This window comes from Syngnathus leptorhynchus, chromosome 19 (assembly GCF_054491065.1).
Source record: "Syngnathus leptorhynchus isolate UIUO chromosome 19, UIUO_Slep, whole genome shotgun sequence".
In the NCBI taxonomy this organism is placed as follows: domain Eukaryota; kingdom Metazoa; phylum Chordata; class Actinopteri; order Syngnathiformes; family Syngnathidae; genus Syngnathus; species Syngnathus leptorhynchus.
In genome coordinates, this window is record NC_141213.1 from 215,705 (window position 1) to 237,195 (window position 21,491).

General features: G+C 50.3%; 3 protein-coding genes across 23 annotated transcripts in view; all 3 read left to right on the top strand.

Moving 5' to 3' along the window:
• The window catches only part of LOC147041404 (receptor-type tyrosine-protein phosphatase mu-like), a 29,148-nt gene extending 17,158 nt beyond the window's left edge, over positions 1-11,990 (top strand). For 2 of the 7 annotated variants that reach the window (XM_085939062.1, XM_085939066.1), the window contains exons 17-37: positions 816-908; positions 1,806-1,938; positions 2,532-2,650; positions 2,739-2,807; positions 2,966-2,992; positions 4,344-4,355; positions 5,763-5,950; positions 6,771-6,858; positions 7,205-7,281; positions 7,688-7,724; positions 7,812-7,909; positions 8,326-8,442; positions 8,505-8,659; positions 8,737-8,872; positions 8,946-9,095; positions 9,924-10,097; positions 10,163-10,294; positions 10,557-10,682; positions 10,755-10,912; positions 11,031-11,166; positions 11,235-11,990. In XM_085939062.1, coding sequence (XP_085795188.1) covers positions 816-908; positions 1,806-1,938; positions 2,532-2,650; positions 2,739-2,807; positions 2,966-2,992; positions 4,344-4,355; positions 5,763-5,950; positions 6,771-6,858; positions 7,205-7,281; positions 7,688-7,724; positions 7,812-7,909; positions 8,326-8,442; positions 8,505-8,659; positions 8,737-8,872; positions 8,946-9,095; positions 9,924-10,097; positions 10,163-10,294; positions 10,557-10,682; positions 10,755-10,912; positions 11,031-11,166; positions 11,235-11,288 — 2,279 coding nt within the window. In that variant the 3' untranslated portion in view covers positions 11,289-11,990. Of the gene's footprint in view, positions 1-815; positions 909-1,805; positions 1,939-2,531; positions 2,651-2,738; positions 2,808-2,962; positions 2,993-4,343; positions 4,356-5,762; positions 5,951-6,770; positions 6,859-7,204; positions 7,282-7,687; positions 7,725-7,811; positions 7,910-8,325; positions 8,443-8,504; positions 8,660-8,736; positions 8,873-8,945; positions 9,096-9,923; positions 10,098-10,162; positions 10,295-10,556; positions 10,683-10,754; positions 10,913-11,030; positions 11,167-11,234 lie in introns of all 7 variants that reach the window. The other 5 variants (XM_085939063.1, XM_085939068.1, XM_085939061.1 and 2 more) reach the window with 4 other exon arrangements.
• A 693-nt stretch (positions 11,991-12,683) lies between these two features.
• xrcc2 (X-ray repair complementing 2) lies at positions 12,684-14,486 on the top strand. 2 transcript variants are annotated; one of them, XM_085939070.1, is made up of 6 exons: positions 12,684-12,860; positions 13,200-13,281; positions 13,452-13,487; positions 13,554-13,697; positions 13,830-14,103; positions 14,222-14,486. In XM_085939070.1, exons 1-6 carry the CDS (start codon positions 12,825-12,827, stop codon positions 14,484-14,486), a joined length of 837 nt encoding a protein of 278 aa, XP_085795196.1. In that variant the 5' UTR covers positions 12,684-12,824. The 2 variants fall into 2 exon arrangements, with proteins under 2 accessions (XP_085795196.1, XP_085795195.1); XM_085939069.1 differs by having other exon boundaries at positions 13,452-13,697.
• Positions 14,487-16,167: 1,681 nt separating this feature from the next.
• Positions 16,168-21,491, top strand: part of LOC147041406 (histone-lysine N-methyltransferase 2C-like) — a 37,264-nt gene continuing 31,940 nt past the window's right edge. For 13 of the 14 annotated variants that reach the window (XM_085939045.1, XM_085939050.1, XM_085939049.1 and 10 more), the window contains exons 1-7: positions 16,168-16,332; positions 18,410-18,586; positions 19,254-19,327; positions 19,646-19,985; positions 20,062-20,241; positions 21,159-21,184; positions 21,401-21,490. In XM_085939045.1, the coding sequence (XP_085795171.1) occupies positions 16,307-16,332; positions 18,410-18,586; positions 19,254-19,327; positions 19,646-19,985; positions 20,062-20,241; positions 21,159-21,184; positions 21,401-21,490 (913 nt within the window). In that variant the 5' untranslated portion in view covers positions 16,168-16,306. Of the gene's footprint in view, positions 16,333-16,358; positions 16,795-18,409; positions 18,587-19,253; positions 19,328-19,645; positions 19,986-20,061; positions 20,242-21,158; positions 21,185-21,400; position 21,491 lie in introns of those variants that run through there. The other variant, XM_085939054.1, reaches the window with a different exon arrangement.

Sequence of the window (21,491 nt, forward strand, 5' to 3'; positions counted from 1 at the left end):
TTTCAGTAGGTGAGGAATGAGTTTGTAGATTGAACCCATAAAGAAAAGTTTAGCAGCTGGCTTCAAGGGAGGGGGACACAGCAAAAAGCTAACGTGTCCTTGGCATGTCCTCGCTCATGCACGCACAACTGCCGGTTTGAATGCTATGCTAACACCATGCTAATGAGTGGCACTCGCCAGGGAGACATTGGGCAGAGCGGCTAAGCACGACAATGGTCACACACGCGCAAACACACAAGACTTTTGAATGATAGCGGATGCCAATTGGCCGCAGTCTACCCCGACCGTGGCAGACAAGCGTGTCCACTTGTTAGGAGTGCAGCGAGGATTGCGAAACATTGGCTGGCCTGTGACTGATTATCCAATCGGGAGGGAGATGCAAGTGCACACAGAGCACCGCCCCACCTCAGCCCACGCAGAGGCGCCGCCCTTAGTCACCAACACACTTCCAGTCGCCACCGACATTTCCCTTTGGTATCCCGTGCCTCGCCGGTTTGATGGTGGTGCACCTTGTCCCTGTCACCCGGCCGTGAGATGGCACGGATGCAGCCAATGGCGGCGGAGAACGGGTGCCAAAAAGTTATTCTGCAAATACAACCACAAATCGTCACCGCCATCATGGCTGTGGACCAATACCTGTTTGGTCATATGGAGCTTGGCAAAGGCGCCGCCGTCCACAGGACATTTTGTGCATGTGTTAACTCTGTGCTGCCTCTCTGCACATTCCTTCCTTTTCCTTCCTTGCTTCTTTCTTTCCTTCTTTCCTTCTCTCTTTCCTTCCTTCTCTCCTTTCTTCTTTCCTTCCTTCCCTCCAGCTGCTATCATCAGCACTCAGCTCAGCACGCCACACGCCGCCTTTGGCTTCGGCCTCCGAGGCCCCGTTGCCGCCGGCGACAAGCAGCTGGCAGGTCAGAAATCGTCTGCGCAGAGCACACACATACACACCGATCGCCGTCAGTTGCTCCTCTTGTCTCGCATGCGGCCACGCAGGAAGCCGTTTGCCGAGCGTTCCTCGCCCATTCGTGAAGCGCTCGCTCCTCGGTGCAACGAGTACGTGCTTAAATGTGGCTCTTAGTTGACAACCGCGTGCTACTTGTAGTACCGGCGATGTCCGTAAGTCTCCTCAGCAACACGTAGCCCTCGACTTTTAGCTTGCGATGAACGAACGCGCATGGTTCTGCCGCCAAACAGCACGCACTTATTCGGCTGGCGAGCGAGGGCGGAGAGCATAAGCGGGATGGCCGAGAAAGGCTCCAACGGCTGCTTTCAAAGGGGGATTTATTTTGAAAGGGGCTTTCTCATTATTGCATTCATTTACAGCACACAGCCAGAAAAGCACAACTCCCGCTCAGTGTGTCAGGCCAAAGCCCAAGGCCAAGAAATATGCGTTTCTTTGATTGTTGGTGCCATCAGGTCACCGGTCAAGCTGACCTCAACTAGATAAGTACAAAGTGACAAAGATATTTCCGTGGCTTTTGTGAAAGAGCTTTGACCGTTCTCAACCAGTCTTGAGCATCATGGTTTTAGGTTTGCCGCCAACTACGACGCTCTCAAAGTGCTCTGATTTGTTGCCAAATCCGTAAATTTGGAGAAAATCCATATTTTGAGCGGCTGGCCTGTATAACACACCTTTTTTTCCCCCCAGAGGCTTGCCAAATATGTCCGTCCGCTAGTTTGATTTTGTTACCTTGATGTGAAGCAGGTAATCTTGAGCGCGTCTTGCCATTTGCGGACCGACGCCGTGGCGCTAATAAGCAAAGTTAGCTTGGTGCTGCTGGCTGATGCGTCCGCTCCTGCGCTTTCAGGCGCTGCCACCAGAAAACCCGACCCAGATCACGAGAAACAATCGGACCACACGGTGAAGATTGCCGGCGCCACGGCTGGCGTCTTGCTCTTCATTATCATCTTCCTTGGTGTCATTCTCCTCATGAAAAAAGGGTAAAGGGCGCAACACATCACAGGGGAGCTCCTCATTCTTCAACTTGACCATAAGATGAAAATGATGAAAATTCCACCTCTTTATTATCAATATTTCATCGTCAGATTGGAGAGCAAATAGCATTTGAGGTTGTGTTGGAAACGAAAAATAGAATCTCAAATGGAATCATTTGTTCAAAGAAAAAACGGAAAAATGTTTTTCCAGGCGAGTCTAAGCGTACGAGAAGACATGAGGGGGTGGGGTCAGCCGCTCGCCTCAGGGAGGACACACACACACACACAAACACGCAGGTCTTTTCATTTTAAAAACAGCTTTTCATACTTATTTATATATATTACTGTTAGCTTTTCCATCTTCAGGACAGAGTCAAAGTGTGTGTGTGTGTGTGCGTGCGTGCGTGTGCATGCGTCAGTGAATCAGACAAATGGATGTTTTGATTTGCACACTTGGAATAGAAAGAGCAAAAATACGAAAGCTTTTAAAGAAGACTTGAAGGTCACTTTTTCATATGTCCAATTGGCACACATACACACATGAATTGGTTGTATATGCCTGTTTTGAGCTATGTCGCTTTTTTTTCCCATGCCAACAGGAAGTTGGCGAAGAAGAGGAAGGAAACTCTAAGCTCCAGACAGGAAATGACTCTCATGGTCAACAATTCAAAGCACCCAACAATGGTGGACACACACACACACACTCTCAATGGACACAGTGAGTATTGCACGCGCATGCACGCACGTGCACACGCACACAATCCAAATGAGCCAGATGATGACGGTGTGCACGTGTGTGCTGCCAGCGGTGTCATCCGGGTCGTCATTCACCATGAAGACTAACAGCAGCACCATTCCAAAGTCCTACTACGCAGGTAACGCTTCAGTCCGTCATCCCTCCCTCCCTCCCTCCCTCTCAAATGAAAGAAGGCATTCACTGCTTCTTTCCTTCTTCCTATTTCAAGTCAAGGTTGAACTGTGTTTCTGTATTGTCATTAATCTATCCTTCTACTTGTGTGTGCGCTTCTAGCAGACGCGGCAGTGCCGACCGCCATTTTAGGTGAGCCATCTTTTCTTCCTCGTCCTTCTTGTAGAACAGGAAGCAAACGGACAGACGGGAAGTAGACGAGAGATAGGGAGAGGCAGACAGACAGACAGAAAGTGTTGACCTTGTGGCTTGCCTCCATCCCCGCCCGCCCGCCCGCCCGCTCGCTGCTCTTGGTTTCTTCATGGAAAGCGAGCAGTCATCCTTTCATGAGTCAATTTGATTTCAAGTCCATCTTGCTTCTTGACTGGCCCGTCACCCCAGTCTGCATCCACCACCTGTCTGCGCCCTCCGACCGGTGCATGGACACGCGCTCACGCAACCGAGCTCCAAAATCCTTCGCTTCCAAATGATACCCACCGCCTCACAGCGTCTTCGACGCTTCCTCGGATGTGCCGGCGGCACCGTCCTGGATGCTTGAGCATTGCTCTTACGGTGGAACGGCGCCTAAATCCAACTGCTCCGTGTGCACGCAACAATGAAAAAAACATTTCACCGCACCACATTTGCTAGATGAAATTTTACAATTGGCCAATTGGCTCTGTACATACCTATTTGTTTGTTCTCTGTCTAATAAATGGAGAAAAGGTCAAATCACATTGCCATTAAAGAGAATACAATATTGTTTAATTATGGCGGTGTGTGGATGAGGAATTTGCGGAGGTCCAGTTTTGTCAATATAGCGCAGCGATAGTCAGAAGTGAACTCCACACGGGGGAAGAGCAAGAAGCCAAATGCTGCTAAACGCTGCCAAATGCTGTCAAACGCCGCTGAACGCTAACTGGGACACTAAGGCTCAGAGTGAGGCTAACGGCGCTTTTAGCTTCAGTGGTTCTTAACGCCGTCCGTCCGTCCGCTACGTAGCGCGCCGCCCGGCTCGTCATTACGGAGTCGGGAATGATTCGCAGTCGCTGCCCATTCCTGACTCCCGTATCACTCCAAAGGTGTTTTTACCGAAGCAACTACGTCTGTCTCGCTGACCAAAGTGCTCATTAGAAGTCGTATTTCCTCCCTTTTCTATGTTGCGACGCGGCGAGCGATGTCTGATTGTCGCACTTTGTGTTTTCCCACTGCTTTTGATCAGAGGACACGGATGAGCTTGGCGGGCGAGTAACGTTTGCCACATGTGCGAGTCTAGTTAGGTAGGCCCGCTGAATTATTGAGCTTGTGAGCAGGCTAAAAGGCTGCAAGAAGATGCCTCCTGTTGGATTGATGATTGACTAGTGTTGTGCTAGCTTAGCTTGTGTGAAGGCTAAGGCTGAAGCTCAAGTTGTTGCTTAAACCTTGTCTCTCCTCTCTCTCTCTCCCTCTCTCTCTCGCTCTCTCTCTCTCTCTTCTTCGTCTTGTCGTCTTTGTTGTGTAAAAGTTCCCATTCATGGTAAGTTTGGAGTCCAAAGGGGGCGGGGCTGTGGGGGTGCACGCAGTTGGGGTGGTGGGAATCGCCTCAGTGCATGTGGCCATGCCCACCGCCCTCTGTGATGTCGTTGAGCGCGTTTCCTCCATTCCAGTTGGTCGTCATTGGTGTTGTCGTCGTGTCACGCATCACGAGCTTCCGTCGGCGCCGCCATTGCCGTCGCCGCCGCCGCCATCGTCGTCATCGTCGCCGCCTTCATCTCATTGCCACGATTGGTTGAGTTGGAAGCAGTGCAGCCAATGAGAGCAGAAAGCTTAGCGACTCACGCCAGGTCTGAGGTTTGTCTGCTGAAAGCAAAGTGTCAGAACCCAAAGCGTAGCCCGAGCCAGAAATCCTGGTAATGACTCACGGAGCCCAAAGTCTCCCTGATTTTCTTCGGTTCTCCATCTTGACCACTACTTGATCTGGAACAGTACCGAATCTCAACCTCAGTACTGACTCAGAACCTCTACTGGATCGAAATGTTTATCGGATCTGATCCGGTACTGGACCTGAACCACTACTTGTTCTGGATCAATACTGTAACTTGACCAGCAGTAAGTCTAGTTTCATAAATCACATGGAGGAAAATAAGGTGAGTTTTGGTTGAAACTTGCAGTGTAAAAAAAGTTCTGCAGTCATGTGAGCTCAAGGACGGGTTTACAATTGTTAGCCACATTTCACCGGTTCCCCATCCTTCGCCACCCGGTGAGCAAACAAAAAAAGTCACTCGTGATTAAACGTCTTGGCAAACGTAAGCTCTCCAGTTTGGACCGACTAACGGCCCGAGGTATGCTAGCATTAGCATTGTGAGATGCTACGTTGCGCGCATGGCTTCTTTGTTTTAGAGTGATACACTACTGTACTAAAGTTACCGTTTTGACTTTGCGCCATTACTAGAAACTCCCGACGAGATGACTGTCCGGCGGCAATGTCGCTCGTTTTGTGCGCCTCCTGAATTCGTTCAGCTGCCCGAGCTTTACACGCATCCGTTTGCTCGTCTCATGCCAAGTAGTTAGCTCAAGTGGGATGGACAGTTTTGGTCTTTTCCACGTGCGTATATTCGAAACTAGTTTGAGCAAACATCCCGAAGCCCCAGCTCAGGTCAGCGTGATTGTGCGGGTGTGTGCCGCTGACCGGGTGCGCTTGACAATGCAAACGATTGGCCCCTCGATCACACTTTGTGTCTGTGATTGTATAGCAAAAGATTGCCCCCCAAAAAATCGCTGTTAGGGTTGATAGATGAGTTTGATCCTATGCTTATGTGTGCGCATGTGTCTTGTCATCTGGGCACTAGGAGAAAGCACTTTGGCCCATGTGGACTTTGCACCAGGTGTCATTTGCGGTCTTTGTTGAGGTGCTTTGTGGCTTTTGTGTGTGCTTGTGCCACAGACGAGCTGAGCAGCGAGACCAGCAGCCTGGTCCAGAACCATCTGAAGCAGCGTGAAGCGGAGCGCGAGCCGCCGCGCTACCACCCCGACTCGGCCCAGAGGCACCCTGCCATCCGCGTGGCCGACCTTCTGCAGCACATCACGCAGATGAAGTGCTCCGAGGGCTACGGATTCAAGGAGGAGTACGAGGTGGGTCCGCACGTTTGGGTCAGTGTACACACAGAGGTTGTGTGTACATTGAGCGTGCCGGTCTGGACGTGCTTTTCAATCATGATAATGACCATTGTCACAGATACTTATTTGTTAATGGCAAGGTAGTGAGGAGAACAATAATAATGAACGCCTTGCTTCTTTGTCAATTCATCCCATCGGACAGCTCAACGAGGTAAGAGAATTTCCTATCGCCTTGTCAACTACGCGCATCAGTTCATTGTTTCATCCAATTCATTTGTTCATTGGTCGCAATCATCCACTCACACTGTTTGACGGGACGTTCGGTGACGCTTCGCCGCGTTGACACGGAATCCTTAATGAGTGAGCGTCTTCCCATGAGCCAATGCTTTGAATGGGCCCGCGGCCGGACACACCTGCCTAGCAGGGTTAGGCTCAGTCGCTCGCTACTCTTCAAAAATTGCTTCCCGCGCTTTTGGAAGGAGTTCTCAAGTTGGTCTAACAGTGCCTCCCACAGTTTGGTCAAAGAACAGAGAACACAAAGCATAAGCGTTAGCCTTTTGCTCTCTCTCCTTCTCGTTCACACATGCACAGCTGCAAATGAGTGACGGAAGTCAGGAACAAAAGCAAGAAAAAAAAAAAGAATAGAGGAAAAAGAGGAATTCTTTTTTTCTTTTTTACACACCCTCACACACATTTGCCCGTCTCCATGGCAGTACGCAACGTGTCCTCAGCCGATGGATGGATGGATGGATGGATGGATGGATGGATGGATGGATGGATGGATGGATGGATGGATGGATGGATGACTTCATTTCTGTTGTGTTTGTTTGCTTAGAGTTTCTTGGAGGGTCAGTCAGCACCTTGGGAATCGGCCAAGAAGGATGAAAACAGAATGAAAAATCGCTATGGGAACATCATCGCCTGTATGTATGCATTAATCTGCCCCCATCACCCAAAACATGATTTTTTTTTTAAAGAAAATTGAATTCTCTAATAGTGTCTTTTGGAAAACTGTAGTCATAACTTGATTGCATAGAATATAAAGGGTTGATCAGTTTGTGCTTTAGGATTTTATGCCAGCAGGGCCGTATAACCACACACCGTCACACCATCTAAGTTGTGTGACAAAAGAAATTGGCCGAATGACCCCTCCGTCACCTCCGAGGTCTCTTCTCTCGAGGCAGCGCCCCGCTTACCTGTTACTCTGTCTGTCTGCCTGCCTGCCTGTCTCTCTGTCTGCGCACGCGCATATGTACGTGCCTGTGGTAGACGACCATTCTCGTGTACGTCTGCAGCCTGAAGATGGAGAGAAGGGCTCTGACTACATCAACGCCAGCTATGTTGACGTGAGTAACACGCACACCCACACGGTCCTAAAAAGCACACAAGATGAAGACCGCTTTCAACATGAACTCACTAGCTTGTATTTCATCATGAGCTCAAAAACACGCACACACACACACACACACACACTCAATAAATAGTTGGTTGTCTTTAAAGGTCAACGCAAAAAATGGCGGCCCTTTCTGTTTCCATGGTTACAGTGGTCATCCTGGATGCAAGTGGTGTCGACTGAGTAAACAAACACAGAAGCGTGTGTGTGTTTGTGTGTTTATGGGCTAGTTTGTTTTACCACAATGACATCCTAATAAAATCAAAGTGAAAACTCCGCCACCCCTTCAAGCAAATTGTTCATCTGTCAATCAAGTGAAAAAGTTGCCTGGTTCTTCCGTTTGTCTCCTTCCTTTGCAGGGTTACCACTGGCCCAACCACTACATTGCCACGCAAGGTCCGCAGCTGCATCCTCATTGCAACCCCCATCCATGTGTGGTGTTGCGCTGCGTCACCTCTGTGTGTGTGTGGGCGCGCGCCGCAGGTCCCATGCGGGAGACCATGTACGACTTCTGGCGGATGGTGTGGCAGGAGAACACGGCTGCTATCGTCATGGTAACCAACCTGGTGGAGGTGGGGCGGGTAGGCAATACACGCACACACAGAGAATGAGCCAAAGAATGCGGGTGCGCGTGTATGACTTCATTTCCTACAATACACCTGTCTGACATGACTTGTTTAAGCGGTCGGTGCAAAGCCACGTCCTGACGTCAAAGCTTCCTCAGTGCAGTGGTCACGGGAGGGTTCTGTATGTGCGGCTGCGTTCCAAATTAGAAAAGTCATATGCCGAGTAAGACAGAGCAATGGAATTCATAATTGGCTTGTCTCCCTCCGCTTTTACAAAGGATGTGAAAAAGTTGGCTAGGCAGTTTTGCCAATTGGTAAATTGGAGTTTGCCAGTAGTTTCGGGGGCAGAAGGAAAAGTGTGGAAACCGAGCCGAGCCGAGCCGGGCCGGGCCGGGCCGCCTTTGAGAAGTGTGCCTTACGCTCGCGTGCAGGTCAAGTGTTGCAAGTACTGGCCCGACGACAGCGAGATCTTCGGGGACATTTCCGTGACGCTGATGGAGACGCAGGTGCTCTCCGAGTACGTCGTCCGAACCTTCGCCGTGGAGAAGGTGGGCCGCTTCGTCGCCAGTCCCGAGCAGAGCCCCGCTAACGGGTCGCCCTTGTGTTCCAGAGGGGCGCGGCCGAGATCCGGGAGATCCGCCAGTTTCATTTCACGGGCTGGCCCGACCACGGCGTCCCGGCGCACGCCACCGGACTGCTCTGCTTCATCCGCCGTGTCAAGGCCAAAACGCCTCCTGCCACCGGGCCCACCGTGGTGCACTGCAGGTCCGACGCCTTCATCCTCTCTGCCTGCCGTCCGTCTTCCTTGTCTCGCTCTGCATTGAAGTGCGTGTGCGTAACAGCGCGGGTGCGGGCCGCACGGGTTGCTTCATGGTCATCGACATCATGCTGGACATGGCGGAGCGTGAGGGCGTGGTTGACATCTACAACTGCGTGCGAGAGCTGCGAGCACGACGTGTCAACATGGTGCAGACCGAGGTACGCTTGATTGCGGCGCGGCGCGGCGGCGGCTGGGCTCGGAAGGTGACCGGGCCACGCCCTGCAACCTCAGGAGCAGTACGTCTTCATCCACGACGCCATCCTGGAGGCGTGCCTATGCGGCGACACGTCCATCTCAGCCAATCAGCTTTGTTCCGTCTACTACGACATGACCCGTCTGGACCCGCAGACCAACTCCAGTCCCATCAAGGAGGAGTTCCGGGTAAGCGCTAGCGCACACGCACGCTATTTGGGGAAGCCAGATTGGCTCGTACTATGCTCCCAAAACATACCCTTTCAAAGCGCCTTTAAAATACATCAATTGACAAACAATTCAAAGATAGTGAGAACCTCTACGTGGACTCTTTCAGAATCGTCCTCATCCAAATCTACTCCTTCCATTCTTAACGTTTCAGCATTTCCACGAGCTCTATGTAAAGAAAGCACATTTTGGAGAAATGCGTTGCTACACACACGCACACATGAAAAAAGTACAAATAAAGTACAATAATCCCTCGTGTATGGCGGAAACTTGCTTCCAAGACCACCCGTGATATGTGAAAATCACCAATCTTCGTCATCCCGCGATGGAATCCTTTGTCTTCTATGTAAACAACCGCCGCTGACGTCGCTTGCAGTTCAAATGACAGTAATCCCTTGCTACATCGCAGTTGGTTTATCGTGGTTTCAAGGTTTATTTTGAATTTGTGAATGATTTATTTCTATTTTTTAATTGGGAAAAAAATCTGTGACGTACTTGCTGAAGCCGTGATAACTGATCCGCGATGTAGCGAGGGACTTCTGTACTTTATTGTCATCAAAACAGTACCAAACAAGGTATAGTCGAGCCTAAGCCTTTCAAAAAATGGGGAGAGGGCTGAGTTGCCTAACTCAGGGGGGAAAAGAAGGCATTGACATTTGCCCAACCAATTTGCCCTTATTTGCCCTAGCTTTTGCCCTTTTCAAGAAAGAAGTCATTTGCATGCATAGAAATTCTCTATTGTGGGCTGTGACACCATAGTGACGCTGCGTGTGCGTGCGTGCGTGGCAGACATTGAACATGGTGACGCCGACGCTGCGTGTGGAGGACTGCAGCATCGCGCTGCTGCCGCGCAACCACGACAAGAACCGCCGCATGGATGTACTTCCTCCCGACCGCTGCCTGCCCCTCCTCATCACCATGGACGGCGAGAGCTCCAACTACATCAACGCCGCGCTCATGGACGTACGTGCGCCCGTGGCTCCCGACTCGCCCACGGTTGCCTCACCTGAGTGCTTTGTGCCGCTTAGAGCTACAAGCAGCCATCGGCCTTCATTGTGGCGCAGCATCCTCTGCCCAACACCGTCAAGGACTTCTGGCGCCTGGTCCTGGACTACCACTGCACCGCTATAGTCATGCTCAACGACGTGGACCCGGCGCAGGTCGGCACACCGATAGGTGTAACCCGTCTCGGGGAAATGATTGATTTGCGTGACCTCTCCCCTGTTCTTGGGTAAAAGCGTCCACGATACGCGGCACCGTCCATATAGCCAGGTGAACGGCAACCGGCGCAGGCTACAGGGGTGGCCTCTCATGCCTTGCCAAATAGATCATGCCATTATGTGATCAAAGAAAATGCTGTAGTGGGCAGAATTTTGTCGCGGGCTGGGAACCGCTTTGAACTTGTTGCCCGCTGTCCTCCAGCTATGTCCCCAGTACTGGCCCGAGAACGGCGTCCATCGTCTGGGCTCGCTGCAGGTGGAGTTTGTGTCGGCCGACCTGGAAGAGGACGTCATCAGCCGCTTCTTCCGCATCTACAACAACACCAGGGTGCGGGCTCTCTTCTTATTTTGTCTCCTCTGGTCTCTCTTCCTCTAATAGTCTTCTTCTCCGACCCGATAGCCCCAGGACGGCTACCGGATGGTTCAGCAGTTCCAGTTCTTGGGCTGGCCTCGCTACCGGGACACGCCCGTCTGCAAGCGCTCCTTCCTCAAGCTGCTTCACCTGGTGGACAAATGGCAGGATGACGACGGCGACGGACGCACGCTTGTGCACTGCCTGTACGTCCGCCCGCCCGCCAGCCCGCCCGCAGCAAAGTGGCCCGCGCATTACATTCATTTGCCACACAGCTTTTTTGCTTGTTTGTTTTTCCCCTTCTGCCCTCCCCCACTGCTTTAGGAATGGCGGGGGCCGCAGTGGCGTCTTCTGCGGCGTCAACATTGTGTGCGACATGTTACGGCAGCAGCGGTCCCTCGATGTTTTTCATGCCGTCAAAACGCTAAGAAACAACAAACCCAACATGGTGGAACTTCTGGTAACACCCGTGTGCACCTGACCAGTTGACTGTGAGGCCATTTCTATTGTTTCTTGTTTTCTTGACAGGAACAGTACAAGTTTTGTTATGAAGTGGCTCTGGAGTACTTGTCCTCAGCGTAGAGAGGACAACGCTGCTTCCATCTTCACCCTCCTTTTATCAGCCTCCTCGCTGCCAGAAGCGGGAAGTCTAAAACGACGAGCGCGACGACTACTAGTAGAGGATGTGTTTTTGCACTGTTTTGTTCCAATGCTGTCACACATTGGCACGTGCACACGTGTATTTTTTTGTGGACCCATTCTCGTGGTTTCCATCTTTACACCCGAATGGAGCTTCCCTTCACTCTCCCAAAGTTGATGTGCATTGCTTCCTGTTTGTTACATGATGATGGCAACCTTTATTAAATGTGATTTGATCTGCTTTACACATACACACACAGACGCATGTATGCGCACACGCAAACTAAACATCACATTCAAGGAGGCGTTTATAGATATTTTGGGGGAGAAGAATTTGATCATAACATTGTGTGTTCATGCATGATGAGAGCATAGTAGTGAGTTGTAAGTTGTGTAAAAATGACAAAAGTAGCCCACGTATGAATGAAAAGTCTTTGTTTTGGCTTTGTGCAGTGGCCAGGTGGGCGTTGTAAGACACTACAAGTTGTGACGTTTGATATTTGTGTACATACAACTTACTATTTATTATTTCTTGTCCTTATGAAGCATGCAGACACGTCTGTTGCTGACGTTAAATGTATTTATTGAAGAATTGTGTTTGTGTTGTTTGGTTCATAGCTACGACAAATAAATAAAAAAAGTCAAGCACTTCCTTCAGCACACTTTGTCCTCCAGACAACTGAAGACAGCTTCTCAGCGGTTTGAAATTGTTTCATGTTTTTCGAATCACGTCAGTTCTCTCACCTTAACCACAGAAGAGGCTTTACATGCGCACATAAAGCAAATGCAAACGTTATCCCTTGATCCTAACCCCACAGGAGGGCAAGGAAAAACACCAGTGATGACTTACTTTAGTTGTGTAAAGTCTACTGCAGAGTTCAGTTCGTGTCGCAGCTCAATGTGGGGTGGACCACCTAAACTAGGGTGACCAGATTTGGGTTTTTGAAAGAGGACACCTTTTCTTTTGAGGGAGGGGGGGTCATTTGTGTCATATGTTATGACACATATGTCATGGTGTCTGTATTGGCCCGAATAACACTAAACAACTTGTATACATGAACAAAAACATATGTGTACACTGACATATTTTAGTTTTATAGTAGTACACTAAGTAAAAAAGACCAAAGAAATACGGCCATCGATGCAGCATTTGAAGAAAAGAAAAAAGGGCTCCTCTTCAGTCATCTTGCAGGTTTCGTTGGCCCCTTGATTTGTGCCTGCCTTGCATGTCAAGCACTCGGCTTCATCGACCCTGGCGAAAGCACGGGATGGGTCAACGAAGAAGAAGAAGAAGTTTGTTTTTCGGAAACAGATCATGAAAATCCGGGACAGGTAGCAACCCTTACTTACTGTATGTGTGATTCATTTGGGTTCTTTTCTCTGCGTTTTTCTGTGTTCCTACTCGGTCAAGTCGGTGGCGGTAATGCGCCATGAAAGTGCTTTCCCATCTGCCGAGAAGCACGATCAAAGAAGAAGAACATGCTAGAAGTCAATATGACTGAAAGTGGCGCTCAGGTGAAATGGCCAAATGTTCAGCACTCTATTTGACAATGTTGTTTCTTTTTGTTCGAATTGACTGCGTTAGCAATGGTTGACAATGTTGTTTATTTGAATTCCAACTGACTGCGTTAGCAATGGTTGACAATGTTGTTTATTTGAATTCGAACTGACTGCGTTAGCAATGGTTGACAATGTTGTTTATTTGAATTCGAACTGACTGCGTTAGCAATGGTTGCCTCCCGTCAGCTTTAAGTCGTCGAGTGGCGTTGCTCGGCCGGTGGGAGTAGATTGAAACGGTGCTGGGTCCTGAGTGTGGGTGCCGCCGATAACGTGAGCCGTCCCCCGTGTGTTCAGCTCTTCGCTCGTCTTGATGGCCGCCAAAGTGTTCGTGACATTGAACCTCGCCTCTTCCCACCACACGCAGGACTCGGACCCGGTCAGTCAACAACAGCCGCACATGCTATCCAGTACAAACAAATTCAATATGACACAGCATACATTATGCGTTGCAAGGTAGGGCGCATTGAGGAATGAGTGATATGGACGTCCGGAGCTCCAAGCGCTCAGCTCGTTTGCTGACTGTTCACGTGGCCATTTTTGTGTCAGGTGCGGTGGTGGAGCTGTACGGAACGGAGGGGACGGGTGAGTCCAGGCCGCGGGAGGCCGCCCCTCGTCTGAGACACTCTCCTAACGCTGGCAGGCGCACAGGTAAGACGGAACTGCTCTACCACTTCCTGTGCCGTGCCGTGCTCCCCGCCGATGCCGGTGGCCTCCAGCTGGAGGTGCTTTTCATCGACACCGACTACAGTCTGGACGTGTCGAGGCTCGTCGGCATCCTGGATGCCAGGCTGGGTACGCTGCCCGACAGCCATTGAGCAGAATGCCTGTGTGCTTGCAGGACTTTATGTGAACATGTGTGTTTCTCTTCCCCAATTAACTCCTTCTCTGTCTTACTCCTAATCCCCACCACCCTTGGCCTCCAAGCGGGGTTGTGGAGCCGGCCGCGGCAGCCCGTGGAGGCGCGCGTGCGCGAATGCCTGTCCCGGTTGCTGGTGGTGCACTGCAACTCTTCGCAGCAGCTGCTGGTCACCCTGCACGCGTTGGAGGCCCGCTTGGCGTCTCGGCCCGGCCTGGCGTTCATCCTTCTGGACAGCGCCTCAACGTTCTATTGGCCGGACCGCGGCGAGGGCGGAGCCAGTGTGTCTAAGCAGGAGAAGAAGCTGATCAAATGTTCGCAGCTCTTGGGCGCCTTGCTCAGGTAGGCCGGCCTTTCTTCTTCTTTTTATTTGTACTTTGGTTTCCTTTTTGTTCTATCAAACCATCTTGTCAAAATATGTTCTTGTCCTCATTCTCACCACTGGCCATCCACTGGTCAGGGATTACCGGATCAGCGTGTTTGCTTCCTGCCACTCCAACAAGAGGCGCTGCGGCCACACCTCCAACTCATTCTCCCACCTGTGTCGCCCTTGGCAACGGCTGGTCACTCACCGCATGTTGTGCTCCAGACAGGAAGTTGCCCCAGCGGGAGGCGGCCCCAGAGGTCACATGTTCAGCGTGCATTGCACGTCCTCGTCGTCCGGGAGCAAAGCTCACAGGAGCTGCTCCTTCCGTGTCGGGGATGGCGGTCTGGAATTTGTCTGACGCTCCTCCTCTGGTCGCTGTCGGTCCAGATTGTCAAATCCATCCGTCAGTCACAAAGCATTGACTCAACTCCTGACGTTAACCTCGCCAGCACGTTTCATTTGATTCGATCTTCCACGGCGTGCGTGTTGCGGGTGTTTGAAAAGTGTTCCCATGCCCGGAAAGGTCGAGAAAACGGAATCCAATATCTTATCTGGGGAAATGCCATGTTTGCCTTTCCCACACTGTTAAGATGGCCCTATTTTCTAAAGTAAAAATGCACAAAGCTCCAAAGAAAATATTGGTCAATCCATGGCTTGTAAGCTGCTAAGATGCTTGCACAAGAGAGTGAGTGTGGCATTCTGATATGGTCTCATTGAATACTGCATACTGATTGGCTCACAAAATGACATCCATGACCATCAGATAACATGAACCAGAAATTAGGCAATTCAAAAGCTAACTTTCTGACAAATGCAAACTGTTTTTACAAAAACCCTACGACAATTTTAGGGCACTGTCGGTGAGGGCAGCATTCCCAGCCTGGGAGCTTGCGGCGACCCTCATAGAAATACAGAATGTGGAATAATGAAAACTGACTTTTGTCATACCTGAGGTCCTTATTTAACCATGTCAAACTAGAAGAAACACGCTCGTGTTGCTTTCCGCCTCTGCCTCTTCCATTAAGTGGAGCGGTGCAATGCCGAAGCGGCCCCAGGGAGCATGATCGCTAGGGTTGGATGTCATGCAAAGGTGTATTTATTCCAATTTTACATCCAAATTATAATATGCTCACTGAGGAGATTGCGGGTGGGGCATACCAAAATAACCGAGAAGCACTGTATTCATTCATTGAGCACTAACTCTGATATATATTCAAGAATTTTGAGCATGCCAAACAAGGAATTTGACTTTGGTACGTCTCAGCCTCTGTTCAACGTTTAGGTGACTAACAACACTCAGGACAGGTGCGAAATATTCTCAAACATCCCCTGATCTTCATTTCCCAGGAGGGCAAGGAACAACTCTAAACTCCTACTAGGGGAAATGAAATCCTCTTCCAGGGTGACCAGGCTGCAATGGATGCAGAGTGGACACCCATAATATAGACAATTCAAAAATAAAGCGTCTGATTTGGTGGAGAAGTCTGCAAATTAGGGTAATTAGATCATTTAACATCTCAGATGTGTAGCAAGCCCGAGATTGAAACCTCGAGGACAAGTTCCCTGCTATGTTTGGACGTAAGTCGCTGTTGTGGCGAATTTTGTCCGCTGATGGTCGCAGTGGCGCTCCGCTGCGAAAACAAACGCCTCCTGTCTGTAGAAAGAGTTGGCGGATTGCAATTTATTACTCAACGGCTTGACCTCAAAAAAGGGGAAGGAAGCTTGACTTGTGTGCAGGCAGCGTGGGATCGTTTCCAGCTTAGTGTCGGTGTTAGGTTGATCGTCTTGGCGTAGTCTGCCTTTCGCCCGATGTCAACTGGAATAGGCTCCAGTACCCCCGCCACTCTGAACAGAAAATAGATTGATGCATTTGGAAGTTAACCGGCTTAGTGCACGGGCATCAGAACGAATATCTTCACGTAGTTTTATACAAGGCGCACAAATAGAACAGTACAGAAAACTTCAGATTGCACTCATTGTGTTCTCTCAGAAGTTTCACTTTGGTTTGAATTCATTTGAGCCTTGTACGGATGCTCGGACTTGCAGTGCCGATTTTCAAAGATCCAGTCCGGCCTTTGTGTGTGTTACGTCCGGATCCCGCTGAGTTGAAATCCAGTGCGGGGCTTGAGGGCTGATGACATACCGAATCACCACAAGTGGATCCGTGCGCGGGGTCAGATGCACTTTGACACAAACAAACACAAGTATGCTGAATGCCCATAGACTATTCTCGTGTATTTACGGACTCAGGTTGAGATCGAGACGGACAGTCTGTCAGCTGGCGAGGGAGTGAGGCAGGCAGGCAGGCAGGCTGGAATGTCGCAAGACGGTGGGCTCGTTGTGTTCCACGGGACATGTCCAGGACGGCCCTATTTTTCTCGGTGCCGATGACAGGAGGGCGGTGCTTCGGTCGCTCAAACATGGCCTCCACGATGGAGCCTCGGCAGCAACTTTAACGTTTTCCTTCGGCTCGTTGGCTCGTTGCGTTCCCCGAAAGCCAAACGCGAGTAGTGCGGACGCGACTATTGGCAATGCGGCTGCAATTTGCCTTGACTACCGCGCCAAATAAATGTGTACTGGCGCTCAGTCAAGTTGTGTATCAACACATCGCTTGAGCTTACCAGCAAGCTGGAGAGGAAAAGAAGCCGGAGACTTGCATCCAATCCGTAAGAAGCTTCGCTCGCTTTTCTCGCTTTTGACACCTCAGGGTGCCCCTGCGCGGAACTTTACTTTTCTTAGGACGCGACTTCGGTTGCGAGCGGCGTCTTGAGCGTGACGGCTAACCATGCTAACATTAGCTGCTAACGCAAGTGATCAGTCAACTGGGCGGTGTGACGAGCTAAAGGCTAAGGCTAACCGCCAGTGTTTACACGTTTTGCTGGCTTTCTGTCGCAAATGTTCCTAGTTTCTGAGCGTAGCTCAAACTTTGACCTCTGTCGTCGGTTCAACTTCATCTTTGTCGCCTTTCCAGCATGTCTTACTGGCCGGCGGACACTCAAGAATGTTAGCTGGCTAACATTTACCCATGACTCCAGGTCGTCATCACCATAATCGTCGTCTTCTTTTCTGTGCTCGGGAGGCTTGGCAAAAGTCTCACATTAGTGACAATGTCGATTGCTGACAAAACGAAACACGAGTTTTAATGGGCTCTTTATATTATAAGTTGGGGGCTTCAGACCGGGCACGAATTCGGAGTGAAATCAAGTTCATACGATGGGACGCAGTCAGGTGGATTTCAATAACAATTTTGAAAGTGAATTAGCGGGATCTGAGTGGCTGGCACCCGACCGGTGAATATCCACCTAACTCCACTGTACAGTATATGCATGCGCATATGAGCGGAAACATTCCCCCGAAATGACAGTGTGGCCCCAAACCCTGAGTCTGACTGGACTTCACCTTGTGGGCCGCGATCTGTCCCAAAATGTCTCCTCCAAATTCCTGTGTTGTCATTTGAGAGTCAGGAATGAGCCATCTGTTAATTGCTCATTATCAGTGAATAGGCATCTCCGTCATAGGCCTAGGTAGTCCCTCGAACCTCTATTAAGAATTCCCTTTAAGGGTGTGAAACCCCCTGTTAGGGAGTCTGCGTTTTGAGCATTTCACAACTACTGAATCATTTAAACAAGATGTGACAAGATTTCCTCAAAATGCAGAATGTTGCTGGAATGGCCATTATGGCACGCAAACCATTTTGAAAGTTGAATGAGGGCTTTTATTTTTTTTTATCCCAGGGAAGAAAATAAAAACACTTGGTGGAGCACACACACACACACACACACACACACACACACACACACACACACACACACACACACACACACACACACACACACGTACATACATACATATACACGTACATACATACATATACACACACATACATACATATACACACACACACACTTTGGACCATTTGGTTTGGTCTGATACTTGGGGAAGTCCATTTGCGAATGGCCAAGAAGTTGAAATGCATGAAAATATCCACAACGCAGCGCATCTAGCACGGGCCCAAATTCGGAATCTCTGCGTCAAAATTAGCGAGGCCTTTCAATCGACACGTCTTGCCGTCACTGAAATGGTCCAAATGGAATGTCACTTTAGCGAAGAGTGGTGCGAACCGTCGAATAGTTTATGTACTTGTGTTTAAGTGGTGCCTTGGTTTTTGAGAATGTATTTGCACTGGTGGAGGCGTTTACATTTGTCAAGCAAAGATGAACACATGCTAGCTGTCCAGAAAATGGCAGCAGCCGTTACATTGGTGTCCATGTTTTCACGCAGAATGCCCTCAGAGGACAGAAGAGCGCCACCTCCTGTCACTCGGGCTGGACGCAAAGCTGCCGAGTTGGCGAAGCGTCCTCGTGGGCGACCTCGCAAAGATGCTGTAGGCGGCCGCGCTGTGCCTCCACCTGCCTCGCCTCCACCTGCCCCGCCTCCTCCTACCAAATCCAGGAAGAAGTAAGTGTGATGAATTGTTACTCGTCCTATGTGCGTGTGTGAGTGTGTTAACTTTGCATCAGTCACGTGGGTTTCGTGTCGCGTGGTCGTTGTGCTTTTCCCCTGATGGTTGTTTTGACCGTGAAGGCGTTTTGTTATCATGTATTCTGAGGCCTGAGGTGTGTCAATGAGGGAGGAAAAGACCAGTGCAGAGCTGAGAAAGAAAGAAGATGGGAGTGGAGGCCATAGTGGATGTGGTGAGGAGAGGCAGACCGCGATGGTATGGACATGTAGTGAGGAAGGACGAGAATGACTGGGTGAAGAAAGTCATGTCGTATAATGTAGACGGAAACGAGACCCAGTGGCCGGCCTAAAAAGACCTGATGATGATGTATTTTGAGGCCTACCACTGTTTGTGGGCGATAGCAACCGTGCAGCCCGCAAATAAACGCCCCAAATTCTTGACTATGCTGCGATCCGCCGCTCATAAATGCTTCCCAGGTTCTTTGTTCCTGGCTACTCCGCCTTGTCACAAAGCTTGGTGTGAATGTGACTGCTCGCTTGTCTCTATGCCCTGCGACCGATCCGGGGTGTACCCCAACTCTCTTTGTTTGGAGTAAGCCGTTGTGTTTCATGCTTAAAGGAAAGTTTGATCTTCACACACTTGTGCGTGTGTTTGTGGATGCAGGGGGAGGGGTCGAGGCCAAGCCCAAGTGGAGGATGAAGAAGGCGTGGACACGACTGAGAAAAGGCAGATGGCAGGTGAGGATGTGGCTCAAATTCATATCAAACTGGGACCCCCATCTTTTCCTTCTCCATACTCTAAAAGAAGTTTCGATTCTTCGCATCTGATCTTCTCCATCGTGTTGGACAGTTTGAGGAATGACGTTTGGGCGTTGGTGAAAACAAACAAACAAACAAAAAGATGGCCACCTTTGTGCAACGCTAGTCAAGAACCGTTCATGACGTTCAGATGCCTTAAATGGGGCCCCCAAATCCCTCCAAATTGGATGTGCAGGAAAACCCCAGACAAGAAGGTCAGGAGGATGATGTTTCCATTAAGATTTGTGTTGTCAACAGAGGGGACAACTGGACGACGTGGCTCCGCCTCCAGAAGGAGATCCAACACTGAACCCACTCTGGCCGTCCCAGAAGCTCCTCCATGCGAACCCCCTGTTCCTTTGGCCCCGCCCCTGACGTTGATTACTGAAGATGAGCCGTCTCAAAACGGCGCCATTGCCCCACCCCCTCCTCCGGACAGCTCCGGCGCTGAGATGAGCCAAGCTAGTCAGGCCTCTAGCCCCGCGCAGTCACCCCCCCTGCGCCTGGAGGACGACGATGCCCCGTCGCCGCTCTTACGACGTTCCGTGTCAGAAGATTCCGGCTCGCCCACTCCCAGCCTCGGACACACCGAAAAACGGTGAGTGTCCCCGCCGTACATGTGTGTGCGCGTCTCCACAGCAACGGTCCTCACGCTTCTCGTGTGGTCCCATCAGCCTGCAGCAGTGTGCCTTCTGTTACCGCGGCGAGCAGCCCCCTCTGGGCCAAGGCCCGCTGGTGGTGTTCGGTCCAACGCCGGGCTACATCCCACTTCACGTCCTCAGCCGCCGAAACTCCTTGGACCGCGACGGCGATTGTTACGACCACTGCTACCCACGCACCCGGGCCGTGCACAAGTGAGTCACACTACATTTCTGTTTTTAATATTTTTTTTTTCCCAAAAATACTAAATTAGACTGACTTGAAGATTTTCTATCTGCAATATCACCTACAAACATAGGGGGGGAAAAAAGAGGCGTCAAGCATGTATGGCTTAACCCCACCATATTTGTGGGTGCGTATTTGCTAAGCTTTATTGCACTGACAAGTTCATCACGGCATGGAAGCTGAACTCTGGCGTGAAAGCCTTCCTGCGTGGCAGCCATCATTCCCTGCATCAAAATAGGCGGCCTTTGATGCCGAGGTTGCTGCCGTCATCAACGAAACAAAACAATGTGGATAGGATTTTTCCTGTGTCTTGGTGGGAATTCCAGTAACTGACCTTCTGTGTGTGTGTGTGTCAAAGTCAGCTTTATTGTCAATCACTTCACATGCCAAGACACACAGAGATCGAAATTGCGTTACCCACCATCCCACGGTGACAAGACATACAACAAAACATCCAAAACAACAACACAAAAAGTAAAACTGAGAAGGCACGTACAATGAATAAACAAGAGCGAGGAATACATTTAAATAAATAAACAAGAGGAGCAAAAACGGAGCAATTGTGCATACAGCAGTCAGAATATAGTGCGAGAGTAGTGCAAGGCAGCCAACGCGGCCCAAAAGGTCAGGACGTTATGCAGCTGAGGGGGGAGAGACTTCAGGATCCTAACAGTCTGGAGTATGAAGCTGTTGGTGAGTCTAGTCTGCTGGTGCGGGAGGGCAGGCTCCTGTACCTCTTCCTAGAGGGCAGCAGATAAAAAAGTGGGGTGACTCACATCACACTCAATCGTGGTCGCCTTGCGGGTGAGACTGGAAGTGTAAATGTGAGTGAAGCACCAATAATCCAATAATCTCTGTGTTTGTGTGTGTGTGTGTGTGTGTGTAGGAACAGCAGCAGTCCAGCACAGTGTGGTGAGTAAATAGACTGCACTTGTATAGTGCTTTATCTCCACCGTACGGTGCCCAAAGTGCTTTCCATTCACGCACCAATGGGAGGCCACCGCCATGCAAATTAGGAGAGCAAATGTGTCTGGTTGAGTATGGAAGCCACCACCTTGGAATTGGGAGTCAACCACGCTGTTTTCCATTTTGCCGTTGTCTGACGATTGACCTTTTCTTGTTTTGCAGACGACGAGTCTTCTTTGCAGTTGCTGGAGCAGCTCGGAGCCGTGGGACTTCCGCACGACATTGACGTCGAGTCGTTGTTTGACCCCACAGG